The sequence below is a fragment of the Schistocerca nitens genome, chromosome 7 (assembly GCF_023898315.1).
Source record: "Schistocerca nitens isolate TAMUIC-IGC-003100 chromosome 7, iqSchNite1.1, whole genome shotgun sequence".
In the NCBI taxonomy this organism is placed as follows: domain Eukaryota; kingdom Metazoa; phylum Arthropoda; class Insecta; order Orthoptera; family Acrididae; genus Schistocerca; species Schistocerca nitens.
In genome coordinates this window covers 278282576-278303306 of record NC_064620.1, presented here as the reverse complement: position 1 = coordinate 278303306, position 20731 = coordinate 278282576, and the positions used below count along the sequence as shown (strand labels likewise).

Here is a 20731-nt window from a genome sequence, read left to right as displayed (position 1 = left end):
GAATTCTTCATCTTGATTTAAAATTTCATCCGTACAAACTACAGATGGTGCAACAATTGAAGGACAAAGATTAACAAAAATAAACAATGACAATGAATTTCTTAACAAGTTGCGGATGTCAGATGAGGCACATTTTCATCTCACAGGTTATGTGAATAAACAGAACTACCATTACTGCGCAAACACAAATCCTAATGATGTTCATGAGTGCCCTTTGCACGCTAGTTACAGTGCCAATATGGTGTTTTGTTTCATCACTTTTTCGAAATGAACAGGGAAACACAATAACTGTCAATGCCGATAGTTCTAGAGATGTTAAGAACTTTCGTTACACCTGCATTGAACAACTTTCAAAACGTTCAAGAAACCTGGTGGAGTGACATCACACACTGCATGGCAATCAGTGACATATGTGCGAGAATTGTTTGGCAACCATGTGACCTCAAGATTTGATATCATTCCCTGGCCCCCTATATCAACAGATTTATCTTTTTGTAATTTTTTATTGTGGGGCTACCTGAAGAGCAAAGTCTACACAACTCAATCAAGAACCCTGGATGAGTTACAACAGAGAATTTGGGATGCAATTCACAGTATCCCAGCTGAGATGTTCCAGCAGTCAACGAGGAATCTCAACAGCAAATTTCACGAATGTATTTGTACAGGAGGGTGCCATCTAAAGGATGTAATTTAAAAAAAAAATGATAAATGCCATCACTGTTTTGTAAATGGCAAAGTTGTAAGGTTTCAATTTCTATGAATGCAATTTCTTTCCTTCATTACTTCTAGTTTTATTGGATTGTACTAACACAATAGTGAAAGTCACTGATGAAATTAACATGTCAAAGATAAAATATTGCAAACACTGAGTGCAAGCACTAAGTACATTAAAAAAAAATACAGCATTAACCAACAAACTGCATATACAAACTGTTGCATAGTTTTAATTCAAATTAGTAGCAGGTGTCAGAATGACAGGCAGCAAATACCATAATTAGTTGTCTCCTGCAACAAATGTTGGTTTTTGTTTAAATTTAGTCACCAATTTTAATACTACTACTGAACTTTGATATATACATTGGATACCTACACAAGATTGCACTGTCTGGGTAGATTAATTATGACAGAAATTTTTTGGTATGTGAAAAACACATGATATATGTGAAAGCTACTTTATTAACAATGTAGAGGGTATGGGTATGCTCTGGTGGAGGTTGGTGGTTTGGGGGTGAGTTCGAAACCATTCGGAAGTTGTATAATCCTTTTATTACATGCTGTAGTTCATAGTACAACTCAAACCCACATCAGGTGCTGCTGGAAGGTGTACCTTGACCCATGGACCATGGCAGCAATGCTTTGCAGTAGGACTCGGGCCACTGTTGTGCTTAGCTTATGCTGTGTCCTGCATGGCCAATGAAAGTGATGGGCTGATGGCGACTTGTGCTGGCAAGGGCCCAAGTGGCTGGATGGCTAGGAGGGCCCCATTCCTGCCCCTGGGGCATCAGATGCCGGCTGGACCCCATTTGCATGTGGTCTTCTTGCTATGACGGCAGAACATTTACGACCTCACATTGAAGGCTGCCACTATGACAGTTGATTACCTGATAACTCACTGCTTCGACCTATAGCCAGCCTGTCTGGATGACCAGTATTTATTCACACCAAAATGGGTTTGTTGTGTTGCAGTTACAGAAGGCATATATACCACTTGCCAAAGTGTCACTGGTTACAGTAACTGTCCAAGCACTGACCAACCAGCAGATGGCAATGCCCAGTGAACACTGTGACACAGTGCTGTGTCAGAGTATTGCTGTAAGTGGTCTACTGTACAGCATCAAGCCCATCTGCTTGAAATTGTGTTGTTACGACGACTTAATCAGCTTGAAATGTACTCTGAGCTGGACTACAGTATTCTTCCAAAATCCCATAATAAATTGTGCTACAATTTCAAAGTTGTTTATACCTAGTATAGAACATTATAAAGAAACATTCTTAGTTAGTTCTTTTGCGGCTTTCCGGACACAGATCTGCAGCGGTATGAAACCCCAGTGCATTGTTCAGTGCTCAGGGTACTTGTTACTTAACCCATTGGTTGCCCATTGTCACCTTGCTGACACACAGGAGCCTCTGAAACATATGCAATAGCACAAGTATGACTCTTTTTCAAAAATAATAATATTTTCTTAACAATTTCATTCTGAATATGCTTTGCCTGTGTGTAAGATTCCTCCACCACATAATAAAACCTTTGCCAAAAGTTTCTGTTTCTTTGTACTTCTGAATGAATTTGAGAGGCCTATTAAACATCTATGTACCATACATTTTGATTCCCACTAAAAGATAAAACTCTTTAAATCTTGAATACTACACATGCCATTCACGTTTCATGAACCTGGGTGTGACTAGAAAGATAAAATTTTATTAGCCAGTTTATCGATGTTTATGCTTAATTTATGGCTCCTGAGCATGATCAAGTCTCACTCCTCTCACTTTTTGCCTTTCACACTTCTTTACAAGTTGCTCGTGGATTTGTTTCAAAATCAAGGGACTTTCTGTTATTTCATAAAGGACATTCCACCCACTTCAGCAATGGTTCACCCTCTATCTGATTGCCTGTGATTAAAGCTGAGAAACTGGTGATGGTGTGTAATAACTCATTCAATATAATGTCGGAAGTGTAGTACCAACGCCAGTCATCTGGTATTCCTGTTACCACAATATGTCCTACAAATCTACTGTATCAAACCCATTATCCACCCATTATCCATTCAGAAGGGTTAGCTTGAAGAAAATATCTCAGTATTAACAAGTCTTAACATCTCCCCACGCCAAAAATTCTCTAAGATTTTGTGCCACACATCGTGAGACATGCAAAAGTGACACTTTTCTTCACTCCTTTGATGACAGTTTTTCTTATACCCTCCAAGGAGGTCTGTTAATAACTACTGCCAACAAGTGTTTCTCGTATAGGGCCATCAAGATATTTAGCTTTGTTGAGGTATCATTTTACAAACTGCATTTAACCACCTTAACAAGTATTATAAGGTTACAGCCTCCAGAGTTCTCTCGTTATCTTTTTTGCGAGTTCCTTTTGTCCATTATTTGGCTTTGAAGGAATTCTCAAAGTCAGTACAACGCATAAATTCCCACAAATTCATCATAACCTATTGGCCACTGTGACTTCTAAATGTCTTTATGACATGCTTCTCTTTATTGTAATGACCAGGTACAGAGCCTTTAAATGCCTTGGAGAATAAGGCAGGATGTTGCTCTCCAGTTAGTTTGAATGTGGGAAAGAGGTTTCTTCCTTTTTTTGGTGGTTAATTTCTCCAACAAAGTACTATTATTACTATTTTTGTGAGTGTTTCTGCTACTGGTTTTTGAATCCTCTCAATATTATTTTCAGTCTTGTACTGTTGGAACTGAACAATGGCCCTACCTCTTCCCATAAACTAAAAACATGCTTATTAGTCATTTCTACCACTTCCTTTGTTTTCCGAACCTCATGTTGTACCCTGCGCACTTCTCTTTCTATCTGTTCCACTCTGTTAATGAAATTCTCATTATGTGTTACCTTTTCCTGTAGGTACTCTGTTCCAGTGGCCACTGGATCCCCTTCATCCTCCATCTTAATAACTAGTTCCTTTATTCTAGTAAACCTGTTCTAACCTTTTTTTTGAAAACATGCATTCTTATATTCAGTTGACTTTCAATCTGTTTCATATTGGTGCTGAATCTGTCTATCTGCTGATTCATTTTATCTAACCTGTCCTGCAACTGCTTCATAAATGTATCATGTATATTTTTCCATGGATTGCATCTACAAAGTCATTCTTTTATCATGTACTACTGCTGCCATGATTTGAGCTGTAAAAACTATCATTACTACCATAGAAACTGATACTCCTCAACTATTAATATACATTTTTACTACCAAAAACCGTATTGGTCACACTTTACTACTTAAAATTCACTATCACACTAAGGTAACCAGATAACAGTAAGAAAAGACTGTGTTGCTACTCACCACAGAGTATGAAGAGTAACTGCTAAAAGCAAATATGTCATTTAAAAAACAGATTGTTTCTGCATGTGATAAAATTGAAGCTGCAATGGTTTCACTACCATTCAGCATATGAATATGTGTTCTTAATGTTACCTTGTATATCTATCATACTTGATATCTCAAAACTTTATCTATAATGTGGACCACATTATTGTCTCTCTGGGCAGTTTTATGCAAGGATACTGGAGACTAAGGTATTGAACACCCACGAATATAAATGTGTCCACCTTATATTGCTGGGTGGCTCGTCATTAACTGTGCATGACGTGTGTGTTATGTAACTGTATAGTGTGGATGGCGGTGCTGAGAGCTTGTCCACGGTAGTTTCTTGTTGTTATGGATTGTTAAGGAAATGAAAAGGTGGAATATATTGTAACCATCACCAACAGCCATAAACACTTATTTAAGGAGGTTATGAGTGTCCCACTTGTGTTAAATTTGCCAATTTCATGACCCATTTTCTCAAGAACTACTTCATCCAATACACTCCTCTGGTTTGGTTGAAGTATATATTCTAGAAGTTAGAATATTTTTTTCTGTTGTATTTTTTTGTCACATATTTTCCTTAAATGTGTGTGCATTTCACTGGAAATAGACAGACAACGTCTACCATTCTAGAGGTACAGTATCACGAGGGTATTATAAATTAACTGTAAAAAATCAAGAGTCTGTCTTCTATAGTTTCTGAGAAAATGGGTCATTTTCCTGAGAATTTTTTTTTCAGAATTTACAATTATAAATTAATTTTAATTAAACCTCACCTTTTAATAAAGACAACAGTTGAAGCATGGCAGCACTGTATTCTTTTATGACCTTCTACATTGTCTGCATGCATCCTTTTCTTCCTCTCCAAAAAACTGGCCTCCTTGGATGGTTTTTGGGCTGTTAGCTCAGTTTTGCTGACTTAATCCGTGTCAATTTCCTCCAGTACAGCTTGTGTATTCCCACTAGTCTTCTTTTCCAGCTCCTCCAAGACTTTAAGTCTGCCACAGTATTACAATAATTAAGTGTGATGCCAGCGACATACACACCGAGCCTCACTGTGTGGAACCCCATAAACATATTTTTAGGTTCTCTTGTCCAAATGAATGACTCATTTCATATTTTGGAGATGCTGAGATGTGATACGCACAACAAAAAGATTCACACAGTTATAGCTTTCGGCCATTAAGGCCTTTGTCATCAGCAGACACACATACACACACACACACACACACACACACACACACACACACACACGCAACTTGCACACACGTCTGCAGTCTCAGAGAGCTGAAACTACATTCCACAGTATTACAATAATTAAGTGTGATGCCAGCGACATACACACCGAGCCTCACTGTGTGGAACCCCATAAACATATTTTTAGGTTCTCTTGTCCAAATGAATGACTCATTTCATATTTTGGAGATGCTGAGATGTGATACGCACAACAAAAAGATTCACACAGTTATAGCTTTCCATTGTTTGATCATTTCATATTTTATGTTTTTCCTGTCAGACATTTATTCAATAGACCTGGACTTTCCAAGCTCTATAAACTCTTGTAAACTCAGGCAAAGAGTTCTCATGGGTAAACTTTTCAAAAGTTACCGGTGATTCAGCTTTTTTATGATTACATCACTCGCCTGAATGAGGGTTGTGGACAGGCTTGTCTTCTGTTCATATTTTATGGAGAAAGGTTGCCTACACAGCCTTTTTCATCTCATATAGGTTATTTTACTTGACTTTTTATGGCTTGACCATAGTATTCTGGCAGTTGATTGATGGTATTGTCTAGTTGTTGACTTCTGATTGTCTTGCCATCAGACAACAGTTTCTTCAACAGCTCTGCATCCTCTGTTGTACCAAAAATATCACATGCACAATTTAAACAGGAATCACAACTGTTATGCCAGTCCTACCAACTTATGCAGCAATGTCTCCATTAGAATTTAAATCGATACCACAGCCTTCTATACCTTATAGGTATTGAGATATTAATTTTTAACTGACCAATGGTTTATTATATCCCAAAATAATGTGCTATACAACTAAACCAAATTGTACCCTAAATTAACAAGCAAATTCCAAATAATGTTTCTGCATAAAAAACAAAAATTAAAATTTTCCATTGGCCATTAACACAAAATCAGTTTTCTGTAACAACAGAAGAAAATGAAGACTTTGCTAGCTTCCAAAAGAAGTCCTTTGATCAGCTAGAGTCCAATAACACACACACACACACACACACACACACACACACACCCCTATGCACCTACATTGAACCATATGGGGATGCAATGCCACAGTTGCGCTTGGCAAGTGGACTGGGGAGGGGGTTGTGTTTGGTGAGGTGGATAGAGGGAGAAAGAGTTGGGAAGCAGAAGGATGTGTGGGGATGAGTACCTTGACAGCTCGGAGGGAGGCAGCAGATGTGTGGGATAGGAATGTGGGAGGAAGGAGTGGCAGGAGCACAGGATAGGCATGTGAAACACAGGTACGGGAGCTGGAGTAGTGCCATCTTGATCCTTCCCTTCATCTCCAGCTTTTCTGGACTACCGAGGTGGAAGTGGTCCTTGTAACATATCCTAAGTTTCTGTAACCGTTCTGACCTCAATCTACACAAACTCACAGTCTCCAAACCTATACCCAACAGTTGCCCTCCCTCCTCACACCCTATACCCAACAGTCCCCCCCCCCCCCCCCCTCTCAATCGTGTCATTTCCTCCCAGTTCAAACTTCCACAGAGTTTCATCATGCACTGCCACTCACTGGCTCCAGTATTTGAGTGTCACCTGCCTAGCCCATGTATCTGCCATCTCTCCCTCTCACATTCCTAATCTGCAGACTTGCTGCCTCCTTCCAAGCCACTGGCTACCCATCCCCAAACCCTTCTTCTGCTTTCCATCTCTTCTTTCACCCAACTGGTCTGACACACCCCAATCCAGCAATCCACCTGCTGAACTGCAACCTTGGCACTGTGTCTCTGTGTCTCGAGCTGGCAGAATGTACTGCATGTGTGTGTGTGTGTGTGTGTGTGTGTGTGTGTGTGTGTGTGTATTTGTTTGTACTCTAGCTTGTCAAAGCTAGGAAAGATTTCATTTTCTCTTGTGTGTGCCTCTCAATGACAAATATTTACATAATTGTGCCAGAACTTTCCTATGTACACCGAGAAAAAGTAATAGTGTGATGTACATGTACAGACAAACAAATGATTACAATTTCAGAAAATTTGTGTGATTACTTCAAGAGAAAGAGCTTCACAAATTGAGCGAGTGATGACAAGTTGGCCCACCTCTGGCCCTTATGCAAGCAATTATTTGGCTTGGAATTGATTGATGGAGTTGTTTGATGTCCTTCTGAGGGATATTGTGCTAAATTCTGGCCAATAGGTGCAGTAGACTGTCAAAATATTGAGCTGGTTGGAGGGCCCTGCTCATAATGCTCAAAATATTTTCAATTGGGGAGAGATCTGGAGACCTTGTTTGCCAATGTAGGGTTTGGCAAACATGAAGATGAGTAGTAGAGTCTCTTGCTGTGTGCGAGCAGGCGTTACCTTGTTCAGATGTAAACTCAGGGTGGCCTGCCATGAAGGGCAACAAAATGGGTTGTAGAATATCATTGATGTACCACTGTGCTGTAAGATTGCCATGGGTGACAACCAAAGGGGTCATGATGTGAAAAGGAATGGCACCGCAAACCTTCACTCCTGACTGTCCGGCCATATGGTGGGTGACAGTCAGGTTGGTATCCAATCACTGTCCAGGGTGTCTCCAGACATTGCTGGCCATTGCAGCTCAGTTCTAAATGGCACTCATCCCTGAAGACAATTTCACTCCAGTCAATGAGCTTCCAGGCCAGAGACATGTCTGGAGATGCCCTGGACAGCGATGGGATACTAACCTGACTGTTGCCTGCCATACTACCCAACAACCAGGAGTGATGGTCTGGGGTGCCATTCCATTTCATAGCAGGACCCCTTTGGTTGTCATCCATGGCACCCTTATAACACTGAGGTGCATTGACAATATCCTATGTCCTGTTTTGTTGCCCTTCATGGCAAGCCATCCTGTGCCTACATTTCAGCAAGGTAATGCCTGCCTGCCTGTGGCGAGAGCTTCTACTTCTTGTAATCATTCTTGCCAAACCTTTCCTTGGCCGGCAAGGTCACTGGATCTCTCCCCAATTGAGAATGTTTGGAGCATTATGGGCAGGTACCTCCAACCAGTTGGAGATTTTGACAATCTTATTCGCCAATTGGACAGAATTAGGCACAATGTCCCTCAGGATGCATAAGGGCCAGATGTGGACCACCACATTACTGACATGCTCAATGTGTGAAGCTCTTTCTCTCGAATAAATCACCCAATTTTTCCGAAATTCTTATCATTTACGCGTCTTTACCTGTACATTACATCTACCTATTTCCATCCAATTCAGATAATTCCTTCCTTTATTTTTGCATTTTTTTCTTACAATGTATTTTTCTGTAACAAAAATTTTAACTGTCCATTAGTCCATAAAACCAAATAATAATAGTTTCTGATTTGAGTGAATATACGAGGGCGGTTCAGAAAGTAACCTCCGATTGGTCACAGTGCGGGTTGTGGGGGGAGTAGCGACGCCATCTGTGCGTTCACGCACTCAACAGGTCAGTCGGCATCAAGCCGTGGTCGAGTGAACGTCGTACCTGCGCTAGTTTAGTTTTTGTGGCAGTTTGAAATGTGTGCTGCAATAGAAAACCCCGCCAAATGTGAAGTGTGTGCTGTCATAAGGTTTTTTACAGCCAAAGGATATTCTGCAGCAGCTATTCATCGTGAGCTTTGTACCGTGTACGGACCAAGAGTTATGAGTGAAGGAGTTGTCCATGAATGGGTACGTTTATTTAAAAGTGGACGAGAAAACGTTCATGATGAAGAGAGGAGTGGTAGACCATCATTGGTGACTGATGAACTCGTTCAGACAGTTGATGCAAAAGTTCGTGAAAATCGACGTTTCTCAATGTCGGAGTTATCTACTGGTTTTCCACAGATTTCTAAGACTCTCTTGTACGAGATAGTGACAGCAAGATGCGGTCACAGGCTGGCTCCAGGCACAAGCGGGTGATTTTTATGCAGAAGGAATTTCAAAGCTTGTGAAGAGATACGATAAGTGCCTCAATCGCTATGGAGACTATGTAGAAAAATAGTGCAAAGATGTAGTTGTAAGATGTATATATTAAAATATTTTTATTTAACTTGGTGTATTTTTTTAAATCAACCGGAGGTTACTTTCTGAACGGCCCTCGTAAATGCAAGCAAGCCTACTTCATTGTTCTTGCATAGTACATTCATAATATTAAACACAAATAAGACTCACAGTGGTGAAAACCATATGATCATTAAATAGAACCACTGTAATAAGGTCTACCTTCTTATGGAGTGCAGATAATAGGCATGCAGTAAATTGAAAAGCATGGCAGTCACTTTCTAAATACAAATCCATTTCAATTCCAGTTGAACAGCAGTGGTGCTCCTGATTCACTTTATAGTAGCAGAGTCAATTAATAGCAGCTAACGAAGGAAGACCTGGGGGCAGGCCAGCCAGTTCACAGCCTTGTATTGACCCATTATAGAGTTTCATGTGACCAGTCCATGATATGAGCAGATGAAACAATATGGAGGCATCCTCACTGGATATGGGAGATGTTATCCATATCTTCCAAGAGCCAGAGAGAGAGAGAGAGAGAGAGAGAGAGAGAGAGAGAGAGAGAGAGAGAGAGAGAGAGAATAATATAAACTTCTCTCTCTCTTTCTTTCTTATATTTTTCTGAGAGTGAAGTTTACATTGCTTTCAGGTTTGTCTTCTTTTATACCTTCATTGCTCTCTGCATCATCATGTAATAAAGCAACTAAGATTCATATTCACTGTAGATGTCAAGGGTGAATAAATGCTAAGTGGGCGCTGGACACTGTGTGGTACCAGTATCTAATCAGTTTTTCCATGTAGTGAGGTATCATCAATGCCATTTGTCTTCGTCATTAGCAGTGTCAATTATAGGAGTTTGTCAAGCATTGTTTTCTTCATTAGTGAAATTACACAGTGATGAATTTCTTTTATTTCTGCCAATGGTCAAAAAACTTATGGTTCTTAAGACTACCAGTTTTGGTCAACAGTGACCATTTTCAGATCTGCAGCAAAACATGGGAAACGAAATAAAACTAGTGAACAGATTGCGTCTTAGACCAATAAAATATGCAATAACAGTTATTACATCCGTGGATGTGAAAGCATGTGCTTAAAATGTGATGAGTCATACCTGCTTTATAACATGTCCAAATATAATAATATCCTCTCAAAAGTAAAATCAGCATTGTTGCATGTATTTAAAATACAGGGTAAACAAGGCCACAGTTCTGGCAGAGTCATTCCTCCTTTATAGCTACTGTTCATAACAAACTGTAGTACAGTAGCTACATAATATATTTGTGCCGTAAGCTCGTAAGTTGTTGCTGCTTGTAAGTCTACACATATTTGTAAACTATAAAGTTGTACAGTATGCAATAAATGTGGAGTAGAATACTAAAGTCTATAGTGGGATTGTCATATATGTAAGGTATTACAATGATAAAGTGTAATAATTAGAAAGAAGAACAAAGTTAAATTTAAAATTGTCAAAAGGAAATGATTGAGTATGATGCTGAGACACTCTTGTGGTCATTTTAGATAAAAATAATAACAAACATATGAACAAGTTTATGGAACTAATAAAATAACGTAAAGTTGATAGAATAACTGGGGAAAGAAGGGGAAAGGATGAAAACAGTAGACTAAAGTAAGCAAACAGCATAGCCACCAGAATGCAGCATAGGCAAGAAGTCAGAGGAACTTAACCACCAGAGGGCCTCACGTACCCTGCAACATGCTGTCCTAAGAAAAGTATAATAACATATTGTAACATTTACTTCATAAGGTTATCTTGCTAATCAAATGTATTACATAAACAGGGAAGGGAGAATCAAATGTGAGAGTAAAACATGTGCAATGATGTTAAGTTGATTTTTGTGTGTATTTTGTCATGATGCCTCTAAGACTTTATTACATTAGGACATGTTATAAAACCAGTATGCCTCATCACATTTTAAGCACCTCCAAGAAAGTGATAAGTTTTCATTGTTGCATATTTTGTTGTTCTATGACATAATTTGTTCACTAGTTGTATTTCATTTCCCATGTTTCGCTGCAGATCTGAAGACAGTCATTGCTGACTGAAACTGGCAGTCTAAGGACCACAGGTTTTGTGATCATTGGTTGAAATAAAAGAAATTCATTCTACACCTCCTTTTTTAATCTGCAACCATGTTGCAGCTTGTGACACAGTGATGAATTACTGAGGGCAATAATAATCAAGCTTTGTATTCTATGGACTGAAACAAAGTGAAGTGTCAGTTCACACCTTATATTATCTAGTATAACTCCTCTTTGTGTTTTATTTCATTGCTTGTCATTTCTTTACAGTCTGTTTGCTTCTTGCCATCACATCATTTGGCTGCAGAATACGTGTTACCATGTTCTAGCCTTCATTGTGTCAAAGCAAAAATTGGCTCATAATAAGACTACATAAATATTTACACCTATTACTTAATTTCATTTTTCACTATGTGAAGTATAATCCGTGAAGTGAATAGTGGATGTCACATGAAAAAAATTGAAGCTACAGTGAATTTCTGAAGTCTTGTTAAATGAAATAATGTGCATGTGAGATGGATGATGCTAAGCCTTCCTTCTGCCATACTCAAGGCTATTATGTGATGTCAGCATGATATTAATTTATGATTAATGTCTCCACTTGATACTAATAACTTTTTATGTGCTTTTCAGGGATGGTGTAATTCAAGTTATCAGCAGTTATTATCAAGAAATAATGCAGTATCTAAAGATTGTGTATGAGGGATTTGGTGAGCACATTGAAATGGTGAGGCATGTTACGTTGCAGAGTAAGCTGGGCAAACAGTTTCTGTGCATACTACTTAATTAATCTATAGAAGTTAATTTCTAATAATGAATAACACATTTTCTCCTTTTTAGGTTTTAATGCTGATTTTATGTTATGTTTTTAGCTCAAGAATTATTTATACCCATTGAATAGAGCTAAACATTAATTAATTTAAATGGCTAGTGTTGTTCATTCTACTTTCAGTAATTGATGATTTTGTACAAAATACATATATCTTCTGGCAGTATAAACAATAGTGGTATAAAAAGGGAAATTTATTCCAAAAATTTACTAAATTTACAACTTACCTTCAGGATGTGTTACAGTCAATGAACATGTATAAAATGAAATAATGACACTACTCCTAGCTTTCAAAATTACAGGTTCGTTATGGCAGAATACAAGAAATAAATGGTAGATATTTTGCAAGGATGTGTGGGGAGACAGATTACTCAGAGGAAAGTTTGAGAAGGATCCATCTTGCCTGCATAGGATAAAAGGCAAAGATGAATAAAAAGGCTTCTGATACCAACAGAAGCACACCAGTAAGTACTGTGCCTGTCACATCAAAGACAGTCCAGAGTGATAGAGGAAGAAGTAAAAATCCATATAAACAAAATGAAAATACCAAGTGGAGAGAATAAGATAAACGTAAGCTGAAGTATATATATATATTAAAAAAAAAAAAAAAACCATAAGTAAACCATTTCTTAGTTCAAAAGTACATGCTGTAACTGGGTACCTCTTTCGATGCTAGTCAATTGTCAGGATGAGCATTACTGTAAGGGCATTTGATTCTAAAGCATTATGGCAGGCTGAAAAACACTAAATAAATTACTTTTTCTCTCTCAACATGTGGGCAGGGTGGGTTCTTCCTTGGCTCGGGTATGAAGTAGAATGAAACAGCAGTTTTATATAAGATAACTTTTCTTGAAAGTTTTGTACAACAGTTTCCTTACTGTATTGTTCTGGCTGGGAGAGTGGCAACTGTGTCATTTGCGAAGCCTCCTGCTTGCATGAGCGGCGGCGTCTGATAACGCGTGGCGGGGTGTATCTCATGTCGCCGTCTCACCTAGTTGACTGGAGATGTGCCTCTTGAGGTGTCCCGTTTAATTATTGAGAACGAAGTCGTGAATCGGATGGTGATACCTTGGATGTGGCGTCCTGGTGTTTCTCTTCTCTAAGCAGCCGCGTCTGTCCGTGTTGTGCGTCGGCCAGTGGAGCGTCGCGGTGAGGGAAGGCCAGTGTCCCGGACTCGAACAACGGACTCCAGCTTGCCAGTCTTCGGCTGTCAGATCTTCATCACCAGCTCACAGGTGACTGTTGATGTGAGGCCGTCTCCTTCCCGTCCTCATGAGTCACCCGGGTACGTAAAAATCAGTCTTCTGGCGGCGAGGCTGCTGCTTGCTATTCCATTACAGCGGCGGACTTGGTGCTTCTGTGTACGATGTAGTCTCTTCCTGCATGACGGTCTTCAGCTCCGAAACTGAACTGAAAACTACTACCGTCAGGCCCACTGTGTCTCTCGTGTATTTATTCACTTCAGTTCACTGGAGGTGAACGACTTCACGGTCATTGCCTCTTCTGTCACGTTGAAAAGCTTCTCGAAGAATCTTCTTAACATCAGTCATTGGCTCTTGGAATGTAGGCGAGGGCCTTTGATCACATGTGACAATTGAGAAACATGTGAGCCGGTCATTGCCTCTTCTGTCACGTTGAAAAGCTTCTCAAAGAATCTTCTTAATGTCAGTCATTGGCTCTTGGAATGTAGGCGAGGGCCTTTGATCACATGTGACAATTGAGAAACACGTGAGCTGGTCGGGCGATGCCCTGACGGCTGAATCGACAGCTTCCGCTTATGTGGGGAGGGCGATTGCTTCTCCTGGACGTGCTGACTTCACGGTCATTGCCTCTTCTGCTCTGCTCGCTGTGTGCCAGTGTGCAATTCTTCTAAACTAAACTAAGTTTTTCATTTATTTTCTAATTTCTACTTCACTTCACATTGATTTCACTAATTTATTTACCTATCTTAAGTACCACTCAACAATGCCATATCTGTTAATACATTTATCGCCCTGTGAGACAAGACAGTCAATACCCCTACTGAAAAATGTTTGTGGTTGCCTACGGAGTCATGATTGTACCCATGCGTGCACCTCTGTGTCCAAAGCAAATGAACTCTAATAATGTGGAAATCACATTGGAAGAGGTTGGTACTGCATGAAGGATGTGTAAGAGCTCCCCAGTAAAACTTCTGCAGTGCAGTCAAAAAATTTTGGCAACATGTGGACAGTCACTATCTTGAAACAGAATGATGCTGCCCATCAACTTTCCTGGGCATTTGGACTTGATGGAATGCTTCAATTTTTGCAAAGTGTCCATGTATCATTATGGATTAGTTGTGGTGCAGTAATTGATGATTTTGTATAAAATACATGTATCTTCTGGAAATATAAACGTAGTAGTATAAAAAGGGAAATTCATTTCAAAAACATTGGGGCCATGCAGTCATGGTCATCATGACTTTTACAGAGCTGACTTACATTACTTCGGATTTTTTCGTTGAGGGTGAATCCTTGTATTTCCATTGTTGGCTCTGATGCTTGCTGTCTGGGTCAAAATTGTGGCACCATGTTTCATCTCCCATGAGAATAAGGAATGGGAAATGATATTCTTCGTCATGATATTGCTCCAGGTGCCACAGTGATGTCAACTTCTGTTCAGATTTTGTTCCTCTGTCAGGCGGTGGCGAACCCACTTCACAAAGATTTTCTGGAACTTCAGATGCTCTATCATGATGGCATGAACAGTACTGTGACTGATGTCCAACATGAGCCAAATGTCTACCACCATTGGTCATTTCTTATGGCAGCATCCACAGCAGCAATGATAGAAGGTGTAATGACAATATGAGCCTGTCCTGACATTCAGTGACATCCAACCTTCTTGAAATTGTTTATTCCACACAAACACATCCACATGTAATGTATTGTGTTGTAGTGATTTGAGAATTTCTGTGTAAATCCTAGAACTACTCAGCCTTCTACCATCTTGAACACGCGATATTCTGGATTTTATTGTGGGATGGTAGACTCCTACCTACTGCATGTCACATGTTTGTGTGTGCAGGTTTAAAATCAGTTGCGGGAAGAAAGTAGATGTGGCTGTTGGACGGCACTGACAAGTACCTGTCGGGCAATCCATAGATGTTTTAGTGAGTGTGTAAGGAAGAACCATGGAGTATATGTGCAGCTCTGTGCTTATTGTGTCATTGACTGCAGAATGTTGCGCAGTACGTTTGTAATTGCATTGCGTAACGAGATGAACTTTCTTTTTAAAAATACCCTTACAGAGGCTCCACGAGGCTTCATGCCCACTTTAAATCTGTGGAATGGATCTCTACGGACCATTTCATAAAACACCTGCTGCTAATAAGTATGTTCTTTCGATTATAGATCACTTTTCACGCTATCTAGCTATGGCGAGTCTCCCAGGTCAGCAAGCAAATACAGTTGCCCAAGCTTTAGTTAACAACTGGATGGATCTCCGGGCGGGGACTACTCAAGAGGACGTCGTTATCAGGAGAAAGAAAACTGGCGTTCTACGGATCGGAGCGTGGAATGTCAGATCACTTAATCGGGCAGGTAGGTTAGAAAATTTAAAAAGGGAAATGGATAGGTTAAAGTTAGATATAGTGGGAATTAGTGAAGTTCGGTGGCAGGAGGAACAAGACTTTTGGTCAGGTGATTACAGGGTTATAAATACAAAATCAAATAGGGGTAATGCAGGAGTAGGTTTAATAATGAATAAAAAAATAGGAGTGCGGGTCAGCTACTACAAACAGCATAGTGAACGCATTATTGTGGCCAAGATAGCCACAAAGCCCATGCCTACTACAGTAGTACAAGTTTATATGCCAACTAGCTCTGCAGATGATGAAGAAATTGATGAAATGTATGACGAGATAAAAGAAATTATTCAGGTAGTGAAGGGAGACGAAAATTTAATAGTCATGGGTGACTGGAATTCGTCAGTAGGAAAAGGGAGAGAAGGAAACATAGTAGGTGAATATGGATTGGGGGGAAGGAATGAAAGAGGAAGCCGCCTTGTAGAATTTTGCACAGAGCATAACTTAATCATAGCTAACACTTGGTTCAAGAATCATGAAAGGAGGCTGTATACATGGAAGAAGCCAGGAGATACTGACAGGTTTCAGATAGATTATATAATGGTAAGACAGAGATTTAGGAACCAGGTTTTAAATTGTAAGACATTTCCTGGGGCAGATGTGGATTCTGACCACAATCTATTGGTTATGAACTGCAGATTGAAACTGAAGAAACTGCAAAAAGGTGGGAATTTAAGGAGATGGGACCTGGATAAACTGAAAGAACCAGAGGTTGTAGAGAGTTTCAGGGAGAGCATAAGGGAACAATTGACAGGAATGGGGGAAAGAAATACAGTAGAAGAAGAATGGGTAGCTCTGAGGGATGAAGTGGTGAAGGCAGCAGAGGATAAAGTAGGTAAAAAGATGAGGGCTAATAGAAATCCTTGGGTAACAGAAGAAATATTGAATTTAATTGATGAAAGGAGAAAATATAAAAATGCAGTAAATGAAGCAGGCAAAAAGGAATACAAACGTCTCAAAAATGAGATCGACAGGAAGTGCAAAATGGCTAAGCAGGGATGGCTAGAGGACAAATGTAAGGATGTAGAGGCTTGTCTCACTAGGGGTAAGATAGATACTGCCTACAGGAAAATTAAAGAGACCTTTGGAGAGAAGAGAACCACTTGTATGAATATCAAGAGCTCAGATGGAAACCCAGTTCTAAGCAAAGAAGGGAAGGTAGAAAGGTGGAAGGAGTATATAGAGGGTTTATACAAGGGAGATGTACTTGAGGACAATATTATGGAAATGGAAGAGGATGTAGATGAAGACGAAATGGGAGATAAGATACTGCGTGAAGAGTTTGACAGAGCACTGAAAGACCTGAGTCGAAACAAGGCCCCGGGAGTAGACAACATTCCACTAGAACTACTGATGGCCTCGGGAGGGCCAGTCATGACAAAACTCTACCATCTGGTGAGCACGATGTATGAGACAGGCGAAATACCCTCAGACTTCAAGAAGAATATAATAATTCCAATCCCAAAGAAAGCAGGTGTTGACAGATGCGAAAATTACCGAACTATCAGTTTAATAAGTCACAGCTGCAAAATACTAACGCAAATTCTTTACAGACGAATGGAAAAACTGGTAGAAGCTGACCTCGGGGAAGATCAGTTTGGATTCCGTAGGAATGTTGGAACACGTGAGGCAATACTGACCTTACGACTTATCTTGGAAGAAAGATTAAGGAAAGGCAAACCTACGTTTCTAGCATTTGTAGACTTAGAGAAAGCTTTTGACAATGTTGACTGGAATACTCTCTTTCAAATTCTGAAGGTGGCAGGGGTAAAATACAGGGAGCGAAAGGCTATTTACAATTTGTACAGAAACCAGATGGCAGTTATAAGAGTCGAGGGGCATGAAAGGGAAGCAGTGGTTGGGAAAGGAGTGAGACAGGGTTGTAGCCTCTCCCCGATGTTATTCAATCTGTATATTGAGCAAGCAGTAAAGGAAACAAAAGAAAAGTTCGGAGTAGGTATTAAAATTCATGGAGAAGAAGTAAAAACTTTGAGGTTCGCCGATGACATTGTAATTCTGTCAGAGACAGCAAAGGACTTGGAAGAGCAGTTGAACGGAATGGACAGTGTCTTGAAAGGAGGATATAAGATGAACATCAACAAAAGCAAAACGAGGATAATGGAATGTAGCCAAATTAAGTCGGGTGATGCTGAGGGAATTAGATTAGGAAATGAGACACTTAAAGTAGTAAAGGAGTTTTGCTATTTAGGGAGTAAAATAACCGATGATGGTCGAAGTAGAGAGGATATAAAATGTAGACTGGCAATGGCAAGGAAAGCGTTTCTCAAGAAGAGAAATTTGTTAACATCGAGTATAGATTTAGGTGTCAGGAAGTCGTTTCTGAAAGTATTTGTATGGAGTGTAGCCATGTATGGAAGTGAGACATGGACGATAACTAGTTTGGACAAGAAGAGAATAGAAGCTTTCGAAATGTGGTGCTACAGAAGAATGCTGAAGATAAGGTGGGTAGATCACGTAACTAATGAGGAGGTATTGAATAGGATTGGAGAGAAGAGAAGTTTGTGGCACAACTTGACTAGAAGAAGGGATCGGTTGGTAGGACATGTTTTGAGGCATCAAGGGATCACAAATTTAGCATTGGAGGGCAGCGTGGAGGGTAAAAATCGTAGAGGGAGACCAAGAGATCAATACACTAAGCAGATTCAGAAGGATGTAGGTTGCAGTAGGTACTGGGAGATGAAGAAGCTTGCACAGGATAGAGTAGCATGGAGAGCTGCATCAAACCAGTCTCAGGACTGAAGACCACAACAACAACAACTTAAATTTGGCATACCTGAAGCTATTATTACAGATCATGGATCTAATTTTATGTCTGAATTAATGAAACAGCTATGCCACTTACTAAAAATACGTAAATTACGCACAACTCCGTTACACCCTCAGTGCAACAGACGCACAGAAAGAGTTCATTGGACAATTGGCAAGATGCTTAGTTATTATATTAACGAACAACATTCTAATTGGGATACGTATTTACCAATAATTGTGTTGGTATATAACGCCAAAACGCATGAAGCAACTGGCATGTCACCTTATGAAGTGGTCTATGGGAGAAATGTGGGATTTATTTCAGGGAGAGTTCACACCTGCACAGTTCAGAAAAGCTGGTGTTGGTAAGACGGATCCAGGTGGCACAGACTGTGAAGCAGTCATTGAAGTGAAGAACGTTGTGTTGGGCAGTGTGCTCAGCGACTTGGTGGTCCAACTGTTTCTTGGCCACAGTCTGTCGATTGCCATTCATCCAGGCAGACATCTTGTTGGGTGCTATGTCCACATGGATTACAGTTTAGGCTTTGGATTTTATATGTGCTATAAATGTGAATATGACAGCTATTATTGGCATGGATTGTGAGGAGAAAAACTCTCAGTACGTGTGTAAGGGATGAATGAAGAAACAAGACAGCAAGAAAATATTTGTATATCCAATACATTATTATACGAGTATAAGGACAAGCAATTATATGTATGTTACTATATCAGCTAGGCACCGTGTCTATCATGAACCAAATGGAATTCTTATTTTTTATGTTGTCAACATGTAAGAAAATATTGATAATAAAGACGTATAAGACTTCATTCATTTATTGATTGTAGAATTGTAATTGTTCAAAATCAGTAATAAACCTGATATCATATTTAACACTACATTTGGTTCTCCTCAGAGGTTTTAGATTTCTACAAAGTTTGTGTCATTTATTGTGCATTTCAGATGGAGGCTCAGTGGTCCAATTATGTTCTGCGTATGGATTCAATGTTTGAGGAGGCTTTGCAACTCTGTATTAAAAACTCTCTTGGAGTTATGTATGTTATACTTCATGGAGATGGTACTATTGGTCCACAGCCGTTGATTAAAGTAGACGCAATTTTGATGGACAAAAAGGTAACTGACTACACTCATTTCCTAGTTCATTACTTCATACCAATTATATTTGTTGATGACACCTAAAATACAATTCAGTTTAAGTATCATTTACACAATTACAGTAAAAGAAACAAAAATAACTTTTGTATAAGCTCTGCCTATTTTCTAGGTACAAAGTGGATTATTGTAATCATGCCTACAAAATCCATCCAGAACAAATTCAGTATCCTTAAGGCATTAAAAGAATGAAAACCTATGATATTAATGGTATGCTTTTGAGTGTTCAACCTACTTGTTGATATCATTTTTCTGTACAGAATTTCAACATCTGACCCAGTCATCTTGTGAAGGTACTGTTAGCTATATTATTCTGCATAATTTCTGCCTGGACTCAAAGATTAAATATTTATTTATCATTACTAATGAATCATAATTAAATGTTTATCACTACTGCTATAAATATGTATAAATAGAAGCTCCATACCAATACTACTTCACAGTTTGGTGGAAGACTAGGCAGCAAGTCATGTAATAACAATAGTTACAGCACCTGCAGAAGATGACTGTGTCAGTTGTCAAAATATTTTACAGAGAAATTACACCTCAGTCAAAGACCCAAAAGCACACAATTAATCAAACGTGCTGAGAGAACCTGACAGTATTATCAATTTCTTTTAAAGTTTTCTTATGACATATTTTTACAAAGGTAAATCTTTAATGTCGTTTGTTAAATATCAGTTTCATCATACAAAAATGAAGAAAGCAGTAGGAGATAAATAGTTGGTATTTAATATGACATAAGAAGCAGCAGCAGCCGTTTTCAATGTTTCAGCTTTTATGCTGATTACACGGTGGTAAATTAAGCTTGTGGATACACAAATAGCATATAGTAGGGCAGTAACAATTTATTGTTAATACAATCCACAGGTTTAATTTAAAAATAAATCTGAATCTTACATTGAATCCTCTTGCTTGTAGTCAGGAACTAAGAGAGAATAATAAAGTACTTGAGAGAAACAATGTAGACGAGTGTGCACAAACAACAGTTTGTCAGTATTAAGGATATTTTCGAAGGGGAGATAATTGATAAAGTAAGAAAATTGAATGTCTCATGCAGGATAATAATAGCAGTGTAAC

The 20731-nt window shown here is 39.2% G+C and overlaps 1 protein-coding gene across 1 annotated transcript in view; it reads left to right on the top strand.

The window, feature by feature from the left end:
• Positions 1-20731, top strand: part of LOC126195572 (dynein axonemal heavy chain 2) — a 957657-nt gene that overhangs the window by 125938 nt on the left and 810988 nt on the right. The window contains 18 exon segments of the mRNA XM_049934198.1: positions 1189-1228; positions 1281-1469; positions 1687-1812; positions 2682-2776; positions 3053-3226; positions 3587-3653; positions 3703-3727; positions 3868-3986; positions 4080-4115; positions 4234-4332; positions 5656-5779; positions 5876-5986; positions 11546-11597; positions 11909-12024; positions 12338-12360; positions 19125-19270; positions 19327-19330; positions 19442-19612. Of these exon segments, the coding sequence (XP_049790155.1) occupies positions 1189-1228; positions 1281-1469; positions 1687-1812; positions 2682-2776; positions 3053-3226; positions 3587-3653; positions 3703-3727; positions 3868-3986; positions 4080-4115; positions 4234-4332; positions 5656-5779; positions 5876-5986; positions 11546-11597; positions 11909-12024; positions 12338-12360; positions 19125-19270; positions 19327-19330; positions 19442-19612 (1717 nt within the window).